The following is a 27433-nucleotide window of genomic DNA, read 5'->3' as shown; positions in this document are numbered from 1 at the left end:
CTTCCAGTCAGTGCATTTCACTAAGTTAGATAAAGAGACGTCCAGTCAGTGCATTTCACTAAGTTAGATAAAGAGACTTCCAGTCAGTGCATTTCACTAAGTTAGATAAAGAGACTTCCAGTCAGTGCATTTCACTAACAACAGGAGTTGTTCTGGCTCAGACAAGGCTTACCTACTTTACATGAGAAACAATGGTCCCACTTTCACACCCTCATCAGTAGATAACAAAGGCTTTTAGTCGTCTAGATATGTATATCAACCTACTGGTCAAAAGAAGTGCACTATGTAGGAAATAGAGTGCCATTTGGTATTTAGCCAAAGTTAGTAGTTGTAAGATGGTATTGCTGACTGACCTCTCTTTCTCCTCCATTAACAGACAGTTCCTGTGGAGCTTCCGGCTGCCTGGCGAGGCCCAGAAGATCGACCGCATGATGGAGGCTTTCGCCCAGAGATACTGCCAGTGCAACCCTGGCGTCTTCCAGTCCACAGGTAGGACCACAGGCTTGGACCTCAGTACCAGGCATGTAGTGAAGGGTCAACGAGATTTACACTAAAGCATTGTTACAGCTAGGAGCACCGCCTGTCATGGTGATGGACAATTGAAGGGTTAATCCAGGGGTTTTGCTTTCTGACCCACCGTTTGAATTTTCTACTGAGGGTGAAGCTGAGAGGGAATATACGGTAGGAGGGGATATACGGTATGAGGGGATATGCGGTATGAGGGGATATGCGGTATGAGGGGATATACGGTATGAGGGGATATACGGTATGAGGGGATATACGGTACGAGGGGATAAGGGGATATACGGTACGAGGGGATATACGGTATGAGGGGATATACGGTAGGAGGGGATATACGGTAGGAGGGGATATACGGTAGGAGGGGATATACGGTAGGAGGGGATATGAGGGGATATACGGTATGAGGGGATATACGGTAGGAGGGGATATATGGTACGAGGGGATAAGGGGATATACGGTATGAGGGGATATACGGTATGAGGGGATATACGGTAGGAGGGGATATACGGTACGAGGGGATATACGGTACGAGGGGATATACGGTACGAGGGGATATACGGTACGAGGGGATATACGGTATGAGGGGATATACGGTAGGAGGGGATATACGGTATGAGGGGATATACGGTAGGAGGGGATATATGGTACGAGGGGATAAGGGGATATACGGTATGAGGGGATATACGGTAGGAGGGGATATACGGTAGGAGGGGATATATGGTAGGAGGGGATATACGGTAGGAGGGGATATACGGTACGCGGGGATATACGGTAGGAGGGGATATATGGTAGGAGGGGATATACGGTAGGAGGGGATATATGGTAGGAGGGATTTACGGTAGGAGGGGATATACGGTAGGAGGGGATATACGGTATGAGGGGATATACGGTAGGAGGGGATATACAGTATGAGGGGATATACGGTAGGAGGGGATATACGGTAGGAGGGGATATACGGTAGGAGGGGATATACAGTATGAGGGGATATACAGTATGAGGGGATATACAGTATGAGGGGATATACGGTAGGAGGGGATATACAGTATGAGGGGATATACGGTATGAGGGGATATACGGTAGGAGGGGATATACGGTAGGAGGGGATATACGGTAGGAGGGGATATACGGTAGGAGGGGATATACGGTATGAGGATATACGGTATGAGGGGATATACGGTATGAGGGGATATACGGTATGAGGGGATATACGGTAGGAGGGGATATACGGTAGGAGGATATACGGTAGGAGGGGATATACGGTAGGAGGGGATATACGGTAGGAGGGATATACGGTAGGAGGGGATATACGGTAGGAGGGGATATACGGTAGGAGGGGATATACGGTAGGAGGGGATATACGGTACGAGGGGATATACGGTAGGAGGGGATATACGGTAGGAGGGGATATACGGTAGGAGGGGATATACGGTAGGAGGGGATATACGGTACGAGAGGATATACGGTAGGAGGGGATATACGGTAGGAGGGGATATACGGTAGGAGGGGATATACGGTATGAGGGGATATGTGTTATATCTGAAGTTACTGTATACCTGTTATAGGGTATCCCATTCCAACAAGTCTGTGTTCACTGATCCACTTTTCAAAGAGGAAGATGTCATTCTTCAGTGTACAGGTACAATAATAGAATGCCATTCTAGGAGTATTATTCCTGCTGCATTTTGCAGGCATGGTGAAGCACAGACCTGGGTTCAAATACTATTCAAGTAATTCAAAATACTTAATCTGTGCTTGATTAAGCTTGCCTGGCTTAATGGACCAATAGAATAGTCCCAATACTCCAAACCCCTCCCACCTGGTACTCTAGACAGACAAAAGCAAACACTAAAAGTATTTTAAAGATTTCTAATAGCATGTGAACCCAGGCCTGGTGGGGTGTGTGAACCCAGGCCTGAACCCAGGCCTGGTGGGTGTGTGAACCCAGGCCTGGTGGAGTGAACCCAGGCCTGGTGGGGTGTGAACCCAGGCCTGGTGGGGTGTGAACCCAGGCCTGGTGGGGTGTGTGAACCCAGGCCTGGTGGGGTGTGTACTGGAAGGCCTTTGGTGTGTTCAGGGACATTGTGTCCAGGCTGCTTGTTACATGGATGCAGATGGATGTGAATAATTCAGGCCTTTGGGGTGTCTGAGACAAACAGGCCTGATAATGGAAAGTGCTACTGCTGTGTCAGCCAGCCTGGTGACCACATTGTCTCTGCACACGCCTGCATACACATGCGCAGGCTGCTTGAACACACACACACACACACACACACACACACACACACACACACAGGCACACACACACACACACACACACAGGCACTGTGGCACACACCGCCTGGTGGGGGTGACATACACACATGCATGCACAAAGACACACACACACACTGAGAGTCACACACACACACTGAGCAACACAAACACACACTGAGCAACACACACACACACTGAGCGACACACACACACTGAGCGACACACACAAACTGAGCGACACACACACACACACTGAGCGACACACACACAAACTGAGCGACACACACACACTGAGCGACACACACACACACTGAGCGACACACACACACACTGAGCGACACACACACACACTGAGCAACACACACACACACTGAGCGACACACACACACTAAGCGACACACACAAACTGAGCGACACACACACACTTAGCGACACACACACAAACTGAGCGACACACACAGACTTAGCGACACACACACAAACTGAATGACACACACACAGACTTAGCGACACACACACACACACTGAGCGACACACACACACTAAGCGACACACACAAACTGAGCGACACACACACACTTAGCGACACACACACAAACTGAGCGACACACACAGACTTAGCGACACACACACAAACTGAATGACACACACACAGACTGAGCGACACACACACAAACAGAGCGACACACACACACACACTGAGCGACACACACACACTAAGCGACACACACACACTGAGCGACACACAGACTTAGCGACACACACACAAACTGAGCGACACACACACAGACTTAGCGACCAACACACTCTTTCATGCCGGTCCAGCTCACTCTTCCTTAACATGGTCTCTCTCTCTGAATCTAGTCCCCTGTCCTTTAAGCTCCAGTCATTTACATGTTTTGATCCTATTGTCCCGGAGAATCTTTATTCCGAAGTTGTTGTGGTAACACTTTATATTTGCGAGCACTGCAGCTGACCATCAATCACTCCGGTGTAAATTGTGTGTCGGCTGTGTGGTGAAAAAATACAAATCCACTCCTATATTCACGTGTCCAATAACAGTGTTTTGGTTGTAATGGGGACAGTGCTGTTTGTTTCTGGGACTGTGTCCAGGCATCTATCTGTATGACAATGTTGGGCTCCCAATTTTCAAATGTGTGCCTGTGTGTGTGTGTGTGTGTGTGTGTGTGTGTGTGTGTGTGTGTGTGTGTGTGTGTGTGTGTGTGTGTGTGTGTGTGTGTGTGTGTGTGTGTGTGAATTTCTCCAGACACCTGTTACATCCTGTCGTTTGCCATCATCATGCTGAACACCAGCCTCCACAACCCCAACGTGAAGGACAAGCCGGCCGTGGAGCGTTTCATCTCCATGAACAGAGGAATCAACGATGGAGGAGACCTTCCAGAGGACCTGCTCAGGGTGTGTGAACAGAGACATCAACGAGGCCTCTCCATCTCTCTGTCCATCCCCCTGCCCCAGGGGTCCTCTACCTTCCTCTCCATCTCTCTGTCCATCCCCCTGCCCCAGGGGTCCTCTACCTTCCTCTCTGTCCATCCCCCTGCCCCAGGGGCCCTCTACCTTCCTCTCTGTCCATCCCCCTGCCCCAGGGGTCCTCTACCTTCCTCTCCGTCTCTCTGTCCATCCCCCTGCCCCAGGGGTCCTCTACCTTCCTCTCTGTCCATCCCCCTGCCCCAGGGGTCCTCTACCTTCCTCTCTGTCCATCCCCCTGCCCCAGGGGTCCTCTACCTTCCTCTCCATCTCTCTGTCCATCCCCCTGCCCCAGGGGCCCTCTACCTTCCTCTCCATCTCTCTGTCTATCCCCCTGCCCCAGGGGTCCTCTACCTTCCTCTCCATCTCTCTGTCTATCCCCCTGCCCCAGGGGTCCTCTACCTTCCTCTCCATCTCTCTGTCCATCCCCCTGCCCCAGGGGTCCTCTACCTTCCTCTCCATCTCTCTGTCCATCCCCCTGCCCCAGGGGCCCTCTACCTTCCTCTCTGTCTCTCTGTCCATCCCCCTGCCCCAGGGGTCCTCTACCTTCCTCTCCATCTCTCTGTCTATCCCCCTGCCCCAGGGGTCCTCTACCTTCCTCTCCATCTCTCTGTCCATCCCCCTGCCCCAGGGGTCCTCTACCTTCCTCTCTGTCTCTCTGTCCATCCCCCTGCCCCAGGGGTCCTCTACCTTCCTCTCTGTCCACCCCCCTGCCCCAGGGGCCCTCTACCTTCCTCTCTGTCTCTCTGTCCATCCCCCTGCCCCAGGGGTCCTCTACCTTCCTCTCCGTCTCTCTGTCCATCCCCCTGCCCCAGGGGTCCTCTACCTTCCTCTCCATCTCTCTGTCCATCCCCCTGCCCCAGGGGTCCTCTACCTTCCTCTCCGTCTCTCTGTCCATCCCCCTGCCCCAGGGGTCCTCTACCTTCCTCTCCGTCTCTCTGTCCATCCCCCTGCCCCAGGGGTCCTCTACCTTCCTCTCCATCTCTCTGTCCATCCCCCTGCCCCAGGGGTCCTCTACCTTCCTCTCCATCTCTCTGTCCATCCCCCTGCCCCAGGGGTCCTCTACCTTCCTCTCTGTCTCTCTGTCCATCCCCCTGCCCCAGGGGTCCTCTCCTTCCTTCCTCTCTGTCCATCCCCCTGCCCCAGGGGTCCTCTACCTTCCTCTCCATCTCTCTGTCCATCCCCCTGCCCCAGGGGTCCTCTCCCCTTCCTCTCTGTCCATCCCCCTGCCCCAGGGGCCCTCTACCTTCCTCTCCATCTCTGTCCATCCCCCTGCCCCAGGGTCCTCTACCTTCCTCTCCGCCTCTCTGTCCATCCCCCTGCCCCAGGGGTCCTCCTTCTCTCCTCTCTGTCCATCCCCCTGCCCCAGGGGTCCTCTACCTTCCTCTCCATCTCTCTGTCCATCCCCCTGCCCCAGGGTCCTCTACCTTCCTCTCTGTCCTGTCTATCCCCCTGCCCCAGGGGTCCTCTACCTTCCTCTCCATCTCTGTCCATCCCCTGCCCCAGGGGTCCTCTACCTTCCATCTCTCTGTCCATCCCCCTGCCCCAGGGTCCTCTACCTTCCTCTCTGTCCATCCCCCTGCCCCAGGGGTCCTCTACCTTCCTCTCCATCTCTCTGTCCATCCCCCTGCCCCAGGGGTCCTCTACCTTCCTCTCTGTCTCTCTGTCCATCCCCCTGCCCCAGGGGTCCTCTACCTTCCTCTCTGTCCATCCCCCTGCCCCAGGGGTCCTCTACCTTCCTCTCTGTCCATCCCCCTGCCCCAGGGGTCCTCTACCTTCCTCTCTGTCCATCCCCCTGCCCCAGGGGTCCTCTACCTTCCTCTCTGTCCATCCCCCTGCCCCAGGGGTCCTCTACCTTCCTCTCTGTCCATCCCCCTGCCCCAGGGGTCCTCTACCTTCCTCTCTGTCCATCCCCCTGCCCCAGGGGTCCTCTACCTTCCTCTCTGTCCATCCCCCTGCCCCAGGGGTCCTCTACCTTCCTCTCTGTCCATCCCCCAGCCCCAGGGGTCCTCTACCTTCCTCTCTGTCCATCCCCCTGCCCCAGGGGTCCTCTACCTTCCTCTCTGTCCATCCCCCTGCCCCAGGGGTCCTCTACCTTCCTCTCCGTCTCTCTGTCCATCCCCCTGCCCCAGGGGTCCTCTACCTTCCTCTCTGTCCATCCCCCTGCCCCAGGGATCCTCTACCTTCCTCTCTGTCCATCCCCCTGCCCCAGGGCTCCTCTACCTTCCTCTCCATCTCTCTGTCCATCCCCCTGCCCCAGGGGTCATCTACCTTCCTCTCTGTCCATCCCCCTGCCCCAGGGGTCCTCTACCTTCCTCTCCGTCTCTCTGTCCTCAAGTCCTAGTGTTATTTTCTCCTCCACACAGAACCTGTATGACAGCATCAAGAACGAGCCCTTCAAAATCCCTGAGGACGACGGGAACGATCTCACACACACCTTCTTTAACCCAGACCGGGAGGGCTGGCTGCTTAAACTGGGTGAGCGGGACCAGACGCTGAAATAACCTTAACAACATTTAAATAACGTTGATGCATTGAACTAATGTTGAAATCCCAAAGGTCTGTATCCTCTCCAATCCTCTCCAGTATTACTGTGCCCATCGATGACTGTGTTTATGACTGTCTACCAGAGGTCTACGTACTGACCAATGGGCCCATCTTGATCAGACTGTGTGTGTGTGTGTGTGTGTGTGTGTGTGTGTGTGTGTGTGTGTGTGTGTGTGTGTGTGTGTGTGTGTGTGTGTGTGTGTGTGTGTGTGTGTGTGTGTGTGTGTGTGTGTGTGTGTGTGTGTGGGGGGCTCCCCTGCCCACCCCAATGCATTATGGATGAGGCCCTGAGATCAGACGACCACATGTGGAGGGCTTTCAATAATGCACGACTAGGCATATTCATACACTCACTCACACATAGACGCACACACACTCATACCTACCCATGATACACAGACAGACGGACGGATGCACATTCTGTACATAGAGGGACAACCTGTACAGTGGAGTATAAACCAGTGAACACATGACAACAACACTTCCTTCCCCTCTAATGTTACAATGACTCTTCCAGGATCCCAGTGATCAGCCTTCCAGCCAAGAGAAGCACATTATGTCCTGTCATCTAACCGAGACGTAGGGACTTCCTAATTCTCCACCCTGTCTGCTTCCCAGTGGATCTTACACAGCCTCTGTTTAGATGAATTCACAATGACTCTGATATAAATTCACAATGATCTGGGCCATGTTCATTAGGTACAAAATGTTTTGCAACGGAAAATGAACGTATGCGTTTCTTATTGGACAAGTCCAGGTAGTGCCTCGCTGTTTCGTTCCATTTTCTCCCATTTGGTGCCTAATGAATAGGACCCTGAAGTTTAATTGAAACCCTTAATCAGTGTGAGTCTTTCCCACCTTCCAGTAAGATGAAGAAGTCTCCAATCACACTCCAGAGATACATAACTGGGAATATTGACATTCAGGTTCTACTCATTTGGGTGGAAGATGAAATAATTGGCCTGAAAGAACTGGGACCCTAGAGGAGGTGCTGTGCAATGCGTTGCTTTACACAAGTTGGCACCAGTGTAACAATGCATTGAACTCAAATGATTTGGGGTGAGCAGAAGCCCCCTCTGGTGGTTGTTAATGTACTGCAGGATAACTCCTCTTAACCCAGAGCGTTATATTGAGAAATAGCCTATGATTCATCTCAATTAAACTGATCAGTTTTCATCAAATCTGATAATATTACCATGTAACCTGATGAATTTAAATATCAAAATGCCTTTTTGAAGGCCTGTTCCTCCTAGTGCCAACATTGTAAACCAGTGCATCGAGCCACTCCTCCAATCAGATGAGCAAGAAGTGGTGCTATGATTTTTTTTATAATTTAATTTGATTTTTGTTTTCTTTTTCTTCCTCGTTTGTTTGTTTGCTCCATGATTTTGGCTGTTGTCTTTCCTCAGGAGGTATGTACATCTGCTCTTCCCCAACACTAGTTCATCTTCTCAGCTCTCCGGTGCTTTCGGTGGTCCACCATTGCTTCCGTTCTCCTTCATTTATTTCCGTTCTTCGCTTTGAACGTTTTTATTGTGTTATTTGTGGATTTTGTTGCTGTTGGGTTTCCTTGTTCCGCCATCATCGACTGAATCTACTATTAATTGTATGTTTGTATGTTTGTTGGTCTTCCATTGAGCTGGTGGTTTGTCCACGTGCTTCTCTCTCTCTCTCTGTATTGGTCGCCGGGCGGTTGCTAGGTGCTTTGCCTGGTTAGGCCGCTCGGGGAACAACATGGTGGCCATTCTGTTTTGTAGTGAAGAGTTTGACCTCTCTGTGATGCTGTGGTGATTTCCCTTTTCAGTCTCCGTGTTTTGGCGGGCTGCAGTATTCCTCTTTCCAGAGAGAACACGACAAAGGCTTTGAAGACAGATCTACGAATATACGTCCTTTTGAATTAGCAACCAATTAGCTACCATTTAGGAAAATATTGAAAATTGACCAGCATTTTAGATTGTGAATATTAAATCAGAAGTTCTGGCTGACAAGAACAATGTCTGCTGTTGATATCTCTTTAATGGGATCATATGAGGGGAATACTGCAGCTACACCAACTGGTTCCAGCTCTGCTCTCTCCGTCATGCTGTTAATGACCTGAAGGGTGATGGTCTGGCTTTGGCCCGGTCTGGCTTTGGCCTGGGCTGGTGTGGCTTTGGCCTGGGCTGGTGTGGCTTTGGTCTGGTGCAGACATGGGTTCAAATAACATTTGTTTTCTTCCAAATACTTCAGCAGCTCTTGTTTGAGCTTGCCTGGCACCTGGCACAATGGAACCAAAAGTACAAAACCCTCCAGGCAGGATCACTCAAACGCTCAAAGTGTTTGAAAGAAAACAACTACTGTGATCCCAGGTCTGGTCTGGTGTGGTGCTGGACTGGACTACAGTGAGGTGGGGGTGGGGAGAATGGAGAATGGGGGATGTGTGTTGAGAAGGGGAGTTTAGGAAGGGACTGGGGACCAACTGGGACTATCTATGGAATAATGCATAGGTGCACTACATAATTAGTGTTTAGAATATAGGCTACATACTAGCTAGTGTGTTTAGGAATAGAGATTGAATCATCTGATAGGACCAAGGAAAGCACATTTTACTTGACATGTAAATCCGGAGGTCTTCCTCATCAATTTAAAAGTCATTTTGACAACCAAGTTGCCCCTGTTAATCACAGTATGATACAATTATAAAATGTATTTTATGTGACTTGAAGCTGGTGGTGAAAAGAGACCAGTGCTGAACATGTCCTGGGTCATGTTCAGTGGGGCACAGCATGGCAAAACAAAACTCTGCTTTCTTATTGAACAAATTCAGCTGTTACAGTACCTCACTGTTTCACTCCATTTCAAAAACATTCTCTCATTACTAAACATGACCCAGGTCCCTCCTAACCTTCCCTGTTCTGACCCCCCTGTGCATGGGCGATCGCTCCTCCTCCACTCCTCCCCAGCCCGGCACCTGCCTGCACCAACCAACAAAAATCTCCTCGGGCAAATCCGCCTTGTCTGGGACATTTTTTGCCAGGGTCCTCGCTCTCTGAGTGACTGACAGGAACTGAAGTGGTCAACCAATCATCAATCAATCACAATCTCCTCCAAGCCAATCAACTGTCATATCATCAGCTGTGAGATTCTGCCATTTGTCTCTACATGAGTCTGTCTGTCAAGTGTCGTTTCAACATTCATATGTCACGTTCTGAGGACAAGATGACGATAACACAGTGACAAAATGGCGGCAAGGAGAACGTGTTTGTGGTCATGTTCCAATGTCCACACTAGCCCACTACTTAGAATACCTGCCCAATACCACAGGAGGTTGGTGGCACCTTAATTGGGGAGGATGGGCTCGTGGTAATGGCTGGAGCGGAATAGGTGGAATGGTATCAAATACATCAAACATATGATTTCCATGTGTTTCCACGGTTTCCACGGTTTCCATGTGTTTCCATGTGTGATGCCATTCCATTGGCTCCATTCTCCGTTCAGACATTATTATGAGCCTTCCTCCCATCAGCAGCCTCCATTGTTTTATACTAAGAAGTGTGCTGGTATGTGGATATCGGGCGGCGATTGTTTAAGTGCCCTCTCATGACCTCTGTAGTGTGATAGCTGATCATATACATTAGCATCGCTGCTATATGATCAATACAAGTGTGTCTTTCCTGGCCTGTTGTGATCAACACTTCTGTTAGATGGTGTCCACAACACTGCTCTTCTGTCTTGGTAGATGGCTTTTCTTAGTGTGTCTGTTTAGTGTCTTCATACTAACATTGGTGGTGGTGTAACAGTTCAACGACCTTGGCACTTTCAGTAGAGCCAGACATTGAACAGCCAGGCATTGAACAGCCAGGCATTGAACAGCCAGGCATTGAACAGCCAGGCATTGAACAGCCAGGCATTGAACAGCCAGGCATTGAACAGCCAGGCATTGAACAGCCAGGCATTGAACAGCCAGGCATTGAACAGCCAGACATTGAACAGCCAGGCATTGAACAGCCAGGCATAGAACAGCCAGGCATTGAACAGCCAGACATTGAACAGCCAGACATTGAACAGCCAGGCATTGAACAGCCAGACATTGAACAGCCAGGCATTGAACAGCCAGGCATTGAACAGCCATGCATTGAACAGCCAGACATTGAACAGCCAGGCATTGAACAGCCAGACATTGAACAGCCAGACATTGAACAGCCAGACATTGAACAGCCAGGCATTGAACAGCCAGGCATTGAACAGCCAGACATTGAACAGCCAGACATTGAACAGCCAGACAAGCATTTATGTCATCATATTGATTTGTCTTTAATCAGAAATGGTATGTATGGTGTTTTCTCCTGGAGCATGTAGGTGTGTGTCCATGTCCACGGTGTATCCAAGCCATTTAGTTTTGATGGAGGGAATTTAGACTTAGAGGAGGCAAAAGGGGTCCCTTAAACGGACAGAAATATTGTCCAGAAATGACCTAATTGGACAGAAAGATGTCTTCAGACAGTAAATTGACTGGTGTTTATATCATATATCACTGTGAATACGGCCAACGATAGAAAGTTCCAGCCAGAGATGCCTATAGTAGCCTACTGGCATATCTCCAGGTTAGCTCCAGTCCCCCCCAGATGCTGTTTATTGGCATCTCTTCCTCCCAGCGTGAGCTAGCTGCTAGCTGCCATCTGCTGCTGTGATCAGGTTTCTCCCTAACAGGAAGTGGGAGTGGCGGTGCGGTCGGGGGTCTGCCACAGATCACTGAGCTGCTGAGTTAACCAGAGACACCCCGCCGGGTGTGAAAGAGGCAAAGGATTTGAGCCAATTGTTAGTAGTACTATTTGACATTCCCCATAGTAGGATCTCATTAATTCTTGGAGGTCTAAACTTTAACAAGTGTTTGGTTTTATATCCCAGCTATCCCAGCTAGGGGCGACAGGTTAGCCTAGTGGTTAGAGCGTTGGCCTAGTAACCAGAAGGTTGCAAGTTCAAAACCTGAACTGACCAGGTACAAATCTGTCGTTCTGCCCCTGAACAGGCAGTTAACCCACTGTTCCTAGGCCGTCATTGAAAATAAGAATTTGTTCTTAACTGACTTGCCTAGTTAAATAAAGGTGAAATAAAAAATCTCCTTTAGAGATTGTCTACTCTGAGAGGCTATTGATCTCCTTTAGAGGTTGTCTACTCTGAGAGGCTATTGATCTCCTTTAGAGGTTGTCTACTCTGAGAGGCTGTTGATCTCCTTTAGAGGTTGTCTACTCTGAGAGGCTATTGATCTCCTTTAGAGGTTGTCTACTCTGAGAGGCTATTGATCTCCTTTAGAGGTTGTCTACTCTGAGAGGCTATTGATCTCCTTTAGAGGTTGTCTACTCTGAGAGGCTGTTGATCTCCTTTAGAGGTTGTCTACTCTGAGAGGCTATTGATCTCCTTTAGAGGTTGTCTACTCTGAGAGGCTATTGATCTCCTTTAGAGGTTGTCTACTCTGAGAGGCTATTGATCTCCTTTAGAGGTTGTCTACTCTGAGAGGCTATTGATCTCCTTTAAAGGTTGTCTACTCTGAGAGGCTGTTGATCTCCTTTAGAGGTTGTCTACTCTGAGAGGCTATTGATCTCCTTTAGAGGTTGTCTACTCTGAGAGGCTATTGATCTCCTTTAGAGGTTGTCTACTCTGAGAGGCTATTGATCTCCTTTAGAGGTTGTCTACTCTGGGAGGCTGTTGATCTCCTTTAGAGGTTGTCTACTCTGGGAGGACTAAGTCCTGAGTCTCCTTATTGTCTACTCTGACAGAGGAGAGGTGGCACAGTTGAAATGAGCTCCTCAGGTTTCAAACAGTATTAAACATGATATACGGTTCTCTCTAATCTATAAGGCTAAGGGCTTTTCACTACAGAGCTGGGAGAACTCCTTTAGCTGTACTGAGATGGCTCCTTACTGAGAGGCTATTGATCCACCATAGTTGCTGGAACTGTTCTGAAAGGAAAATGTGAAAAAGAACTATCGGAGCCAACAGGCTAAAGGCGATTACAGTGTAAAAAGGCGACCTACAGAATACCTTGGTCTTAGAAGGCTAGCCCAGTGGTCACAGAACTCCTCTGTAATCTCAGCTTCTCTCAGGTTTAGAATAACTGGTTGTCTAGATGCTATGGTCTGGGTTGCTGGAGGAGGCTATGGTACTTAGCGGTCTACTTGATGGGAATCTAGGGAGATGGGGTTGTAGTTCTATACCTGTTGATCTGCCTGGTCTGTCTACTCCAGAGCTGTCTGTCTGCCTTAGAGGTCTGCTGCTCTGTCCTCCTTTAGAGGTTGTCCGGTGCCTATCCCTCTCTTGTCTCTCCACCCCTGAGTCTGGCTAACACCGTCTCTATTGTCCTCAGAGGGAAAGACCTGGAAGAGAAGATGGTTCATCTCTTTAAGGACAACTGTCTGTATCTACTTTGAGTACACCACTGTAAGCCTTGTCTGTATTGATCTTTTGAGTACACCACTGATCTCCTTTGTCTAAGTACAACTGTCTGTATTACTTTGAGTACACCACTGTAAGAGACAAGTCTGTCTGTATTACTTACAGAGGAACCACTGTAAAATGAGCCCTACAAACTGTCTGTATTACGGTTTGAGTATCACTGTAAGGGCTACAGTCTGTATTACTTTGAGTACACCACTGTTTACAACTGTCTGTATTAAAATTGAGTACACCACTGTAAGTACAACTGCCTGTATTACTTTGAGTACACCACTTAAGTACAACTGTCTGTATTACTCTTAGTAAAGGCATTATACCTCTGTAAATCCTCTGTAATCTCATGCTTCTCTCATGAGTACAATAACTGGTTGTACAACTGTCTGGGTTGCTGGAGGAGCATGGTACAACTGTCTGTATTACTTTGATGGGAATGTAGGGAGATGGGGAGTACAACTGTCTGTATTACTTCTGAGTACACCACTGTAAGTACAACTGTCTGTCCTCTTTGATACCCACTGTTATCTGTCTGTAGTACTTTTCCTCAGACGTCACCACTGTAAGTACAACTGTCTGTATTACTTTGAGTACACCACTGTAAGTACAACTGTCTGTAGTACTTTGAGTACACCACTGTAAGTACAACTGTCTGTATTACTTTGAGTACACCACTGTAAGTACAACTGTCTGTATTACTTTGAGTACACCACTGTAAGTACAACTGTCTGTATTACTTTGAGTACACCACTGTAAGTACAACTGTCTGTATTACTTTGAGTACACCACTGTAAGTACAACTGTCTGTATTACTTTGAGTACACTACTGTAAGTACAACTGTCTGTATTACTTTGAGTACACCACTGTAAGTACAACTGTCTGTATTACTTTGAGTACACCACTGTAAGTACAACTGTCTGTATTACTTTGAGTACACCACTGTAAGTACTGGACTGGAACTGGAAGCCATCGGTTATCATGTTCAATTCAATCTTAAATGTCTGCAACAGGCACACATAAATACATGGCTATTATGATGGATATTACAGTTGCGAGTTTCAACTCATTGTCACACTGTAACCTGTTCTGTTTGTGTACTCGTTCACTGCTCTACTGTGTATTCATCGGTGGCAGGTAGCCTAGCGGTTAAGAACGTTGTGCCAGTAACCAAACGTTGCTGGTTCGAAGCCCCGAGCCAACTATTGGAAAAATCTGTAGATGTGCCCTTGAGCAAGGCACTTAACCCTAATTGCTCCTGTAACCCACTCTGGATAAGAGTGTCTGTAAAATGACTATGTAAATGTATAAAAATTATTCAGAGTAATGCCATTAACAGGGATATTCCATTCACAATAAAATATAATATAGTGTAATATCCCTTTAATAACCACCACATTTTGTAGTGTAATATCCCTTTAATAACCACCACATTTTGTAGTGTAATATCCTTTTAGTAACACCACATTTTGTAGTGTAATATCCCTTTAATAACCACCACATTTTGTAGTGTAATATCCCTTTAATAACCACCACATTTTGTAGTGTAATATCCTTTTAGTAACACCACATTTTGTAGTGTAATATCCCTTTAATAACCACCACATTTTGTAGTGTAATATCCTTTAGTAACACCACATTTTGTAGTGTAATATCCCTTTAATAACCACCACATTTTGTAGTGTAATATCCCTTTAGTAACACCACATTTTGTAGTGTAATATCCCTTTAGTAACACCACATTTTGTAGTGTAATATCCCTTTAGTAACACCACATTTTGTAGTGTAATATCCCTTTAGTAACACCACATTTTGTAGTGTAATATCCCTTTAGTAACACCACATTTTGTAGTGTAATATCCCTTTAGTAACACCACATTTTGTAGTGTAATATCCCTTTAGTAACACCACATTTTGTAGTGTAATATCCCTTTAATAACCACCACATTTTGTAGTGTAATATCCCTTTAATAACCACCACATTTTGTAGTGTAATATCCCTTTAGTAACACCACATTTTGTAGTGTAATATCCCTTTAGTAACACCACATTTTGTAGTGTAATATCCCTTTAATAACCACCACATTTTGTAGTGTAATATCCCTTTAGTAACACCACATTTTGTAGTGTAATATCCCTTTAATAACCACCACATTTTGTAGTGTAATATCCCTTTAGTAACACCACATTTTGTAGTGTAATATCCCTTTAATAACCACCACATTTTGCAGTGTAATATCCCTTTAGTAACACCACATTTTGTAGTGTAATATCCCTTTAATAACCACCACATTTTGTGGTGTAATATCCCTTTAGTAACCACCACATTTTGTAGTGTAATATCCCTTTAGTAACCACCACATTTTGTAGTGTAATATCCCTTTAATAACCACCACATTTTGTAGTGTAATATCCCTTTAGTAACACCACATTTGTAGTGTAATATCCCTTTAGTAACACCACATTTTGTAGTGTAATATCCCTTTAGTAAAACCACATTTTGTAGTGTAATATCCCTTTAGTAACACCACATTTTGTAGTGTAATATCCCTTTAGTAACACCACATTTTGTAGTGTAATATCCCTTTAATAACCACCACATTTGTAGTGTAATATCCCTTTAGTAACACCACATTTTGTAGTGTAATATCCCTTTAATAACCACCACATTTTGTAGTGTAATTTCCCTTTCGTAACACCACATTTTCTAGTGTAATATCCCTTTAATAACCACCACATTTGTAGTGTAATATCCCTTTAGTAACCACCACATTTTGTAGTGTAATATCCCTTTAATAACCACCACATTTTGTAGTGTAATTTCCCTTTCGTAACACCACATTTTCTAGTGTAATATCCCTTTAATAACCACCACATTTCCTAGTGTAATATGCCTTTAATAACCACCACATTTTCTAGTGTAATATCCCTTTAATAACCACCACATTTCCTAGTGTAATATCCCTTTAATAACCACCACATTTTGTAGTGTAATATCCCTTTAGTAACACCACATTTTGTAGTGTAATATCCCTTTAGTAACACCACATTGTGCTGTCTGTATTTTAAGCCATGTCCCACAGCAGTCCTTAACAGGTTCATCTTAACTTCCATGTGTCTGTCCTCTTAACAGATGCATCTTAACTTCCATGTTTCTGTCCTCTTAACAGGTTCATCTTAACTTCCATGTTTCTGTCCTCTTAACAGGTTCATCTTAACTTCCATGTTTCTGTCCTCTTAACAGGTTCATCTTAACTTCCATGTTTCTGTCCTCTTAACAGATTCATCTTAACTTCCATGTTTCTGTCCTCTTAACAGATTCATCTTAACTTCCATGTTTCTGTCCTCTTAACAGATTCATCTTAACTTCCATGTTTCTGTCCTCTTAACAGGTTCATCTTAACTTCCATGTTTCTGTCCTCTTAACAGATTCATCTTAACTTCCATGTTTCTGTCCTCTTAACAGATTCATCTTAACTTCCATGTTTCTGTCCTCTTAACAGATTCATCTTAACTTCCATGTTTCTGTCCTCTTAACAGGTTCATCTTAACTTCCATGTTTCTGTCCTCTTAACAGATTCATCTTAACTTCCATGTTTCTGTCCTCTTAACAGATTCATCTTAACTTCCATGTTTCTGTCCTCTTAACAGGTTCATCTTAACTTCCATGTTTCTGTCCTCTTAACAGGTTCATCTTAACTTCCATGTTTCTGTCCTCTTAACAGATTCATCTTAACTTCCATGTTTCTGTCCTCTTAACAGATTCATCTTAACTTCCATGTTTCTGTCCTCTTAACAGATGCATCTTAACTTCCATGTTTCTGTCCTCTTAACAGGTTCATCTTAACTTCCATGTGTCTGTCCTCTTAACAGATTCATCTTAACTTCCATGTGTCTGTCCTCTTAACAGGTTCATCTTAACTTCCATGTTTCTGTCCTCTTAACAGGTTCATCTTAACTTCCATGTTTCTGTCCTCTTAACAGGTTCATCTTAACTTCCATGTGTCTGTCCTCTTAACAGGTTCATCTTAACTTCCATGTTTCTGTCCTCTTAACAGATTCATCTTAACTTCCATGTTTCTGTCCTCTTAACAGATTCATCTTAACTTCCATGTTTCTGTCCTCTTAACAGATTCATCTTAAATTCCATGTTTATGTCCTCTTAACAGGTTCGTCTTAACTTCCATGTTTATGTCCTCTTAACAGGTTCATCTTAACTTCCATGTTTCTGTCCTCTTAACAGATTCATCTTAACTTCCATGTTTCTGTCCTCTTAACAGATTCATCTTAACTTCCATGTTTCTGTCCTCTTAACAGATTCATCTTAACTTCCATGTTTCTGTCCTCTTAACAGATTCATCTTAACTTCCATGTTTCTGTCCTCTTAACAGATTCATCTTAACTTCCATGTTTCTGTCCTCTTAACAGATTCATCTTAACTTCCATGTTTCTGTCCTCTTAACAGATTCATCTTAACTTCCATGTTTATGTCCTCTTAACAGGTTCATCTTAACTTCCATGTTTCTGTCCTCTTAACAGGTTCATCTTAACTTCCATGTTTCTGTCCTCTTAACAGATTCATCTTAACTTCCATGTTTCTGTCCTCTTAACAGATTCATCTTAACTTCCATGTTTCTGTCCTCTTAACAGATTCATCTTAACTTCCATGTTTCTGTCCTCTTAACAGATTCATCTTAACTTCCATGTTTCTGTCCTCTTAACAGATTCATCTTAACTTCCATGTTTCTGTCCTCTTAACAGATTCATCTTAACTTCCATGTTTATGTCCTCTTAACAGATTCATCTTAACTTCCATGTTTCTGTCCTCTTAACAGATTCATCTTAACTTCCATGTTTATGTCCTCTTAACAGATCCATCTTAACTTCCATGTTTCTGTCCTCTTAACAGATTCATCTTAACTTCCATGTTTCTGTCCTATAGGACAAAGAGCCCAGAGGGATCATTCCACTGGAGAACCTCAGCATCCGAGAGGTTGAGGACAAGAAGCCTGTAAGCACATACTGCACTCTTTGCTGGTTCGACCACACAACACACACATTTGTTTTACTCTCCTTTGGGGACCAAACAATTGATTCCCATTCAAAATCCTATTTTCCCTGACCCCTGACCTTAATCCTAATTGTAACTCTAAACCTAACCTCTAAGCCTAAAATAGTCATTTTTTTATTGTGGGGACTGGCAAAATGTTCCTTGTTTTTTATTATCCTTGTGAGGACTTCTGGTCCCCACAAGGATAGTAAAAACACACACATTGGAGATAAAGGAACACTGTCAAATTTCTTGATCTTAATATGATCAGGAAGTATAATCAGGAAATAAGACCGTTATTTCACCTCCCATTCATTTGCGATTGAGGCATGTAGCTGCTCAACACAACTAATGATGTGTGACATGGACAAATATTGACATGAGTACTTTTCTGAGATCTGCGAGATATGACAAAATGATTTTGGACTGATCCATCCTGTCATCTCCTTCCTCCTGAAGAGTGTGCACCAGTTCACTACTCCCCATACAATGGACAGCATTGGATTGGTGTAAACAATCTCCATATTGCAGTAATTTCCTTGCAAATCCATGAAGGGAAGTGAACAAGTGCACAGTTCAGCAGAAAGGGGAGATTATAGTTCAATAATGTCTCAGACTAGACGTTGTCTCCCCCTGGTGGTAGTGTGGAACAACACATCAAATCAAAGTTTATTTGTAATGTGCGCTGAATACAACACTGACCTTACAGTGAAATACTTACTTACAGTTACAGGCTCTAACCAATAGTGCGAAAAAAATGTGTGTGTGTGTGTGTGTGTGTGTGTGTGTGTGTGCGTGTGCGTGTGCGTGTGTTCGTGTGTGTGTGTGTGTAGGTATGTAAAGAAATAAAACAGTAAAAAAACATTTGAAATAAGAGTAGAGGCTACACCTGTTAGTCAGGCTTATTGAGGTAGTATGTACATGTAGATATGGTTAAAGTGACTATGCATATATGATGAGCAGAGAGTAGCAGTAGCATAAAAGAGGGGTTGGCGGGTGGTGGGTGGCTGGACACAATGCAGATAGCCCGGTTAGCCAATGTGCGGGAGCACACACACACACACACCTTCTTAAACTCAGCTGTTCTGATACAGTTGTGGCATTCCTCACATTCTCTCTCCTTGCCTCATTCTCAAAACGTTTTGGAGGAGAAGAAACGATTGGAGGAACCTTAGATGTTCTGCTCCAATGTGTTTAGAGAAGATGAGGAAGGACCTGAGTAATCAAGACAACACCATTTAGATTCCCTCTCCTCTCCCCTGCATAGAACTGCTTTGAACTCTTCATCCCAGAGAACAAGGACCAGGTGATCAAGGCCTGTAAGACGGAGGCGGACGGCAGAGTGGTGGAGGGGAACCACACCTTCTACAGGATCTCTGCTCCCACCACGGAGGAGAAGGATGAGTGGATGAACAGCATCAAGTCAGTACTACTACTTATCAACAAGTTATCAATGGCTTATAGATGTGTTGTGATGTTGTTATGAATGGGTTATAGATGTGTTGTGATGTTGTTATGAATGGGTTATGGATGTGTTGTGATGTTGTTATGAATGGGTTATGGATGTGTTGTGATGTTGTTATGAATGGGTTATAGATGTGTTGTGATGTTGTTATGAATGGCTTATAGATGTGTTGTGATGTTGTTATCAATGGCTTATAGATGTGTTGTGATGTTGTTATGAATGGCTTATAGATGTGTTGTGATGTTGTTATGAATGGGTTATAGATGTGTTGTGATGTTGTTATGAATGGGTTATAGATGTGTTGTGATGTTGTTATGAATGGGTTATAGATGTGTTGTGATGTTGTTATGAATGGGTTATAGATGTGTTGTGATGTTGTTATGAATGGGTTATGGATGTGTTGTGATGTTGTTATGAATGGGTTATGGATGTGTTGTGATGTTGTTATGAATGGGTTATAGATGTGTTGTGATGTTGTTATGAATGGGTTATGGATGTGTTGTGATGTTGTTATGAATGGGTTATGGATGTGTTGTGATGTTGTTATCAATGGGTTATGGATGTGTTGTGATGTTGTTATCAATGGGTTATGGATGTGTTGTGATGTTGTTATGAATGGCTTATAGATGTGTTGTGATGTTGTTATGAATGGGTTATAGATGTGTTGTGATGTTGTTATGAATGGGTTATGGATGTGTTGTGATGTTGTTATGAATGGGTTATGGATGTGTTGTGATGTTGTTATGAATGGCTTATAGATGTGTTGTGATGTTGTTATGAATGGGTTATGGATGTGTTGTGATGTTGTTATGAATGGGTTATGGATGTGTTGTGATGTTGTTATGAATGGGTTATGGATGTGTTGTGATGTTGTTATGAATGGGTTATAGATGTGTTGTGATGTTGTTATGAATGGTTTATGGATGTGTTGTGATGTTGTTATGAATGGGTTATAGATGTGTTGTGATGTTGTTATGAATGGGTTATAGATGTGTTGTGATGTTGTTATGAATGGGTTATAGATGTGTTGTGATGTTGTTATGAATGGGTTATGGATGTGTTGTGATGTTGTTATGAATGGGTTATAGATGTGTTGTGATTTTGTTATGAATGGGTTATAGATGTGTTGTGATGTTGTTATGAATGGGTTATAGATGTGTTGTGATGTTGTTATAGATGTGTTGTGATGTTGTTATGAATGGCTTATAGATGTGTTGTGATGTTGTTATGAATGGGTTATAGATGTGATGTTGTTATGAATGGGTTATAGATGTGTTGTGATGTTGTTATGAATGGGTTATAGATGTGTTGTGATGTTGTTATGAATGGGTTATAGATGTGTTGTGATGTTGTTATGAATGGGTTATGGATGTGTTGTGATGTTGTTATGAATGGGTTATGGATGTGTTGTGATGTTGTTATGAATGGGTTATGGATGTGTTGTGATGTTGTTATGAATGGGTTATAGATGTGTTGTGATGTTGTTATGAATGGGTTATGGATGTGTTGTGATGTTGTTATAGATGTGTTGTGATGTTGTTATGAATGGCTTATAGATGTGTTGTGATGTTGTTATGAATGAGTTATAGATGTGTTGTGATGTTGTTATGAATGGGTTATAGATGTGTTGTGATGTTGTTATGAATGGGTTATAGATGTGTTGTGATGTTGTTATGAATGGGTTATAGATGTGTTGTGATGTTGTTATGAATGGGTTATGGATGTGTTGTGATGTTGTTATGAATGGGTTATAGATGTGTTGTGATGTTGTTATGAATGGGTTATAGATGTGTTGTGATGTTGTTATGAATGGGTTATAGATGTGTTGTGATGTTGTTATGAATGGCTTATAGATGTGTTGTGATTTTATTATGAATGGGTTATAGATGTGTTGTGATGTTGTTATGAATGTCTTATAGATGTGTTGTGATGTTGTTATGAATGGGTTATAGATGTGTTGTGATGTTGTTATGAATGGGTTATGGATGTGTTGTGATGTTGTTATGAATGGGTTATGGATGTGTTGTGATGTTGTTATGAATGGGTTATAGATGTGTTGTGATGTTGTTATGAATGGGTTATAGATGTGTTGTGATGTTGTTATGAATGGGTTATAGATGTGTTGTGATGTTGTTATGAATGGGTTATAGATGTGTTGTGATGTTGTTATGAATGGGTTATGGATGTGTTGTGATGTTGTTATGAATGGTTTATGGAAGCCCTAATTTAGATACTATTCAAATAAAAAGTTACCCGTTATCCCTCTTAATTTGATGTGTAATCCTAAAATACTCTCTTAATTTGATGTGTAATCCTAAAATACTCTCTTAATTTGATGTGTAATCCTAAAATACTCTCTTAATTTGATGTGTAATCCTAAAATACTCTCTTAATTTGATGTGTAATCCTAAAATACTCTCTTAATTTGATGTGTCATCCTAAAATACTCTCTTAATTTGATGTGTCATCCTAAAATACTAGTAGCTTCCTTTTGACCTCTGTTCCTTTCCACCATACACATTGATAATAAACTTGGTTATCCCACCAGGGAGTGTACTGACTACCCCCTTCTACCCCCACCCTCACAGAGCTGCCATCAGCAGGGATCCCTTCTATGAGATGCTGGCCACCCGCAAGAAGAAGGTCTCCTCCATGAAGAGACACTAGAGCTGCTCAGGACTCCTCCTCTTCCCCCCGTTGAGAGAGTTTGGACCCATCCTGCTGAGACCCTGAGACTTGTGTTTTCAGGCCTGGGGATGGGGTTGGGGCAGGAGCTGCAGACTGGGGGTTGGGGCAGGGGCTGCAGACTGGGTTTTGGGGCAGGGGCTGCAGACTGGGGGTTGGGGCCTCTTGCCTCGGTCAGCATTTCTCTGGGATAGGCTCTAGCTTTGGGATTCCACAGACCGACTAACAGGACAGGGTGCATGCTGTCCTGCCTCCCCCTCCTCCTCTTCCCCCTGCTCCTGTCTCTGTGGCTGAATGCTCTCCGTCTCTCTCAACTCTTTGCTGTGTGTATTTTGGGAGGAAGGGGTCTATCGCTTTCTGGGTAAAATGGATCCCCTCCCTCAAAAAGACATGTGCACACACACCCATACTCTCACACACACTAATGTCGTACACTGAAGTCACACACACACACACACACACACACACACACACACACACACACACACACACACACACACACACACACACACACACACACCTCATCTAAACTCAGCAGGTCTGATGGAGTTGTTGTGGCATCCCAACCAAAATATTCTTACTAGCTTTCAAAAGGAAAGGTGAGATGCTTTTCTGTATACGTTAATATGATGGGCAACATGTGTGTTTGTAGAGCTTACTACTGTATATATTTCCCTCAGAATCTTGAGCTTTTGGGTTTCAGTTTTAGTTTTTGATAACGTTTTTAGAAAGACTGAGGGGAATGGGTTATATTGCCAACCGACGATTTTTTTGAAACGAGAATAAACTTTTTGAAGTCTTTCTGTCAAAGTTGCCTCTCAGGAGATTGTTACTTGGCTCTGGATCGGTCTGTATCAGGATAAACTTAGACTCTGTCCAAACTGTCACTCAGTAACTGAAGGAAGAGTTCATTTACAATGAGTTTTAAAATGAACATAATGAAATGAACATGTTTGCCATTACATTTGCCTGTTTATATGCACATAATCTGTGACAATAATTGAGCTTTGACAGCTATATTCCTCCATAGCTGTTTTCCCTGACTCTTTGTTGTTCATATGTTTCCCCAGTTGTTTGACAGCAGTTTAGACGTGCTAACTTTGTTGTGAAAACACACTCCGAAACACGGTTGTTAACACAGTGTCGTGTTCATTAGGCACCGAAACGGAAGAACGGCGACTGAAAAAGGTGGGGACTAACTTGACTTGTCCAATAAGATGTGTTCATTTTCGTTTTCTGTTGTGTGCACTAATGTACACTTCCCTGATGAGTGAGTGGTTTGCACATGGTCTTAGTGTGGGATTATGGACGAGGGCTCAGTTATCGCACTTCATTTCCTGTTGGACTTGGAGGTCCATTCAGGGGACTAGAGAGTCTGTCAGCGAGAGTGTCTGTGTATCTGTCAGTCAGTACGGGCCACAACTCAGGGGCTCACAGAGATTTGAGGTGTCTGGAAATTGAGGTATTGTCCTCATCTGCCCTGTCCCTCTATTCTGTTCTCTCTTTCCTTGTCTTTCACTTCTCTCTTTCCTTGTCTTTCACTTCTCTCTTCACTTCTCTCTTTCCTTGTCTTTCTCTTCTCTCTTCACTTCTCTCTTTCCTTGTCTTTCACACATCTCTCTTCACTTCTCTCTTTCCTTGTCTTTCTCTTCTCTCTTCACTTCTCTCTTTCCTTGTCTTTCACACATCTCTCTTCACTTCTCTCTTTCCTTGTCTTTCACTTCTCTCTTCACTTCTCTCTTTCCTTGTCTTTCACACATCTCTCTTTTTCCTCTCATAGTATCCTCTCTCTTCACTTCTCTCTTTCCTTGTCTTTCTCTTCTCTCTTCACTTCTCTCTTTCCTTGTCTTTCTCTTCTCTCTTCACTTCTCTCTTTCCTTGTCTTTCTCTTCTCTTCTCTTCACATCTCTCTTTCCTTGTCTTTCACTTCTCTCTTCACTTCTCTCTTTCCTTGTCTTTCTCTTCTCTCTTCACTTCTCTCTTTCCTTGTCTTTCTCTTCTCTCTTCACTTCTCTCTTTCACTTTCACTTCTCTCTTTCCTTGTCTTTCTCTTTCTCTTCACTTCTCTCTTTCCTTGTCTTTCACTTCTCTCTTCCTTGTCTTTCACTCTCTTTTCCTTGTCTTTCTCTTCTCTCTTCACTTCTCTTTCTTTCTTTCTTGTCTTTCACTTCTCTCTTTCCTTGTCTTTCTCTCTCTCTTTCCTTGTCTTTCTCTCTTTCTTTCTTGTCTTTTCTCTCTTCACTTCTCTCTTTCCTTGTCTTTCTCTTCTCTCTTCACTTCTCTCTTTCCTTGTCTTTCTCTTCTCTCTTCACTTCTCTCTTTCCTTGTCTTTCTCTTCTCTTCACTTCTCTCCTTTCCTTGTCTTTCACACATCTCTCTTCACTTCTCTCTTTCCTTGTCTTTCTCTTCTCTCTTCACTTCTCTCTTTCCTTGTCTTTCACACATCTCTCTTCACTTCTCTCTTTCCTTGTCTTTTCTTTTTCCTCTCATAGTATCCTCTCTCTTCACTTCTCTCTTTCCTTGTCTTTCTCTTCTCTCTTTCCTTGTCTTTCTCTTTTCCTTGTCTTTCTCTTCTCTCTTCACTTCTCTTTTCCTTGTCTTTCTCTTCTCTCTTCACTTCTCTCTTTCCTTGTCTTTCACACATCTCTCTTTTTCCTCTCATAGTATCCTCTCTCTTCACTTCTCTCTTTCCTTGTCTTTCACACATCTCTCTTTTTCCTCTCATAGTATCCTCTCTCTTCACTTCTCTCTTTCCTTGTCTTTCTCTTCTCTCTTCACTTCTCTCTTTCCTTGTCTTTCACTTCTCTCTTTCCTTGTCTTTCACTTCTCTCTTCACTTCTCTCTTTCCTTGTCTTTCTCTTCTCTCTTCACTTCTCTCTTTCCTTGTCTTTCACTTCTCTCTTTCCTTGTCTTTCTCTTCTCTCTTCACTTCTCTCTTTCCTTGTCTTTCACTTCTCTCTTTCCTTGTCTTTCTCTTCTTTCCTTGTCTTTCTCTTCTCTTTCACTTCTCTTTCCTTGTCTTTCACTCTCTCTTCACTTTTTCTTGTCTTTCTCTTCTCTCTTCACTCTCTCTTCACTTCTCTCTTTCCTTGTCTTTCACTTCTCTCTTCTCTTTTCCTTCTCTTTTCACTTCTCTCTTTCACTTCTCTCTTCCTTCTCTCTTTCCTTGTCTTTCACTTCTCTCCTTGTCTTTCACTTCTCTCTTTCCTTGTCTTTCACTTCTCTCTTCACTTCTCTCTTTCCTTGTCTCTCTTCACTTCTCTTGTCTTTCACTTCTCTCTTTCCTTGTCTTTCTCTTCTCTCTTCACTTCTCTCTTTTCCTTGTCTTTCACTTCTCTCTTCACTTCTCTCTTCCTTGTCTTTCACTTCTCTCTTTCCTTGTCTTTCTCTTCTTCTTCTTTCTTCTCTCTTTCCTTGTCTTTCTCTTCTCTCTTCACTTCTCTCTTTCCTTGTCTTTCTCTTCTCTTTCACTTCTCTCTTTCCTTGTCTTTCTCTTCTCTCTTCACTTTCTCTCTTTCCTTGTCTTTCACTTCTCTCTTTCCTTTTCCTTGTCTTTCTCTTCTCTCTTCACTTCTCTCTTTCCTTGTCTTTCTTCACTTCTCTTTCCTTGTCTTTCTCTCGCTCACTTTCTTTAAATGTAACATACACAAGATAATGTAACAATAATCACATGTTATGGTGTACAACTGACTAGGTATCCCCCTTTCCCAGTATCCCATTTCCTATTCATTGTCTACCTGACACTCCCAATGAAATGTGTCCTATCATGCTGCTGGTTAGCTAATTCACAAAGATGCTCTTTCTAAGTGGAGCTGGTTATTTTTACCTCTTAAATGCAACAAAGATGCCCTCACCTATCTTTTTTATCCCATAGGAGCACTCTTAAATGACCTTCCTCATTTGTAGACACAGTATAAAATGCTAGAACAATCCAGGTTTCACCTTCTTCAACCCACACTCAACATCCTAAAGCATTGGAATAGCTCTCTCACTTATTTCAGATAGCTGTTGCATCCTTTACTGTACTAGGAATACAGTAATAATACCTGTAAGACAAACAACGCCTAGGAATACAGTAATAATACCTGTAAGACAAACAACGCCTAGGAATACAGTAATAATACCTGTAAGACAAACAACGCCTAGGAATACAGTAATAATACCTGTAAGACAAACAACGCCTAGGAATACAGTAAGAATACCCATAAGACAAACCAAGCCTGGGCAGTGGACTGTCCGTTCCTAATTGGAACACCCTGGAATGTTTGGATTGGATTTGAGACAAAACACAGCTGTTGATCAGGAATGTACCACTGTGCTCCATAGTGGTGGAACTACTCTGATCAGGAATGTACCACTATGCTCCATAGTGGTGGAACTACTCTGATCAGGAATGTACCACTATGCTCCATAGTGGTGGAACTACTCTGATCAGGAATGTACCACTATGCTCCATAGTGGTGAACTACTCTGATCAGGAATGTACCACTATGCTCCATAGTGGTGAACTACTCTGATCAGGAATGTACCACTATGCTCCATAGTGGTGGAACTACTCTGATTAGGAATGTACCACTATGCTCCATAGTGATGGAACTACTCTGATCAGGAATGTACCACTATGCTCCATAGTGGTGGAACTACTCTGATCAGGAATGTACCACTATGCTCCATAGTGGTGAACTACTCTGATCAGGAATGTACCACTATGCTCCATAGTGGTGAACTACTCTGATCAGGAATGTACCACTATGCTCCATAGTGGTGGAACTACTCTGATTAGGAATGTACCACTATGCTCCATAGTGGTGGAACTACTCTGATCAGGAATGTACCACTATGCTCCATAGTGGTGAACTACTCTGATCAGGAATGTACCACTATGCTCCATAGTGGTGAACTACTCTGATCAGGAATGTACCACTATGCTCCATAGTGGTGAACTACTCTGATCAGGAATGTACCACTATGCTCCATAGTGGTGAACTACTCTGATCAGGAA

The 27433-nt window shown here is 44.0% G+C and overlaps 1 protein-coding gene and 3 long non-coding RNA genes across 17 annotated transcripts; 2 read left to right on the top strand and 2 right to left on the bottom strand.

The window, feature by feature from the left end:
- The first annotated feature begins 346 nt into the window (after window positions 1-346).
- Window positions 347-22938, top strand: LOC127924094 (cytohesin-1-like). Its single transcript, XM_052508478.1, has 9 exons — window positions 347-489; window positions 4043-4191; window positions 6627-6738; window positions 11497-11505; window positions 13151-13197; window positions 13280-13312; window positions 18174-18242; window positions 19549-19703; window positions 22335-22938. Exons 1-9 carry the CDS (start codon window positions 429-431, stop codon window positions 22411-22413), a joined length of 714 nt encoding a protein of 237 aa, XP_052364438.1. The 5' UTR covers window positions 347-428; the 3' UTR covers window positions 22414-22938.
- On the bottom strand, window positions 4217-6716 carry LOC127924098 (uncharacterized). Of its 3 annotated transcripts, XR_008116741.1 has the most exons (4): window positions 6532-6667; window positions 6276-6355; window positions 5956-6235; window positions 4217-4518 (listed from the first exon to the last, which is right to left on the bottom strand). It is a non-coding gene; the product is annotated as an uncharacterized LOC127924098 (long non-coding RNA). The 3 variants fall into 3 exon arrangements; XR_008116740.1 differs by lacking the exon at window positions 4217-4518 and having other exon boundaries at window positions 5840-6235; window positions 6572-6716; XR_008116739.1 differs by lacking the exon at window positions 4217-4518 and having other exon boundaries at window positions 5840-6235.
- Window positions 15571-18102, top strand: LOC127924095 (uncharacterized). Of its 12 annotated transcripts, none has more exons than XR_008116727.1 (3): window positions 15571-16438; window positions 16587-17215; window positions 17438-18102. It is a non-coding gene; the product is annotated as an uncharacterized LOC127924095 (long non-coding RNA). The 12 variants fall into 12 exon arrangements; XR_008116728.1 differs by having other exon boundaries at window positions 15571-16475; window positions 16661-17215; XR_008116733.1 differs by having other exon boundaries at window positions 15572-16438; window positions 16735-17215.
- Window positions 22939-26075: 3137 nt separating the features above from the next.
- LOC127924096 (uncharacterized) lies at window positions 26076-27122 on the bottom strand. The gene is made up of 3 exons (XR_008116738.1): window positions 27029-27122; window positions 26595-26765; window positions 26076-26555 (listed from the first exon to the last, which is right to left on the bottom strand). It is a non-coding gene; the product is annotated as an uncharacterized LOC127924096 (long non-coding RNA).
- Window positions 27123-27433: the final 311 nt, after the last annotated feature.

This window comes from Oncorhynchus keta, unplaced genomic scaffold (genome assembly GCF_023373465.1).
Source record: "Oncorhynchus keta strain PuntledgeMale-10-30-2019 unplaced genomic scaffold, Oket_V2 Un_contig_3655_pilon_pilon, whole genome shotgun sequence".
In the NCBI taxonomy this organism is placed as follows: domain Eukaryota; kingdom Metazoa; phylum Chordata; class Actinopteri; order Salmoniformes; family Salmonidae; genus Oncorhynchus; species Oncorhynchus keta.
This window is presented reverse-complemented; position numbering and strand designations above follow the sequence as displayed.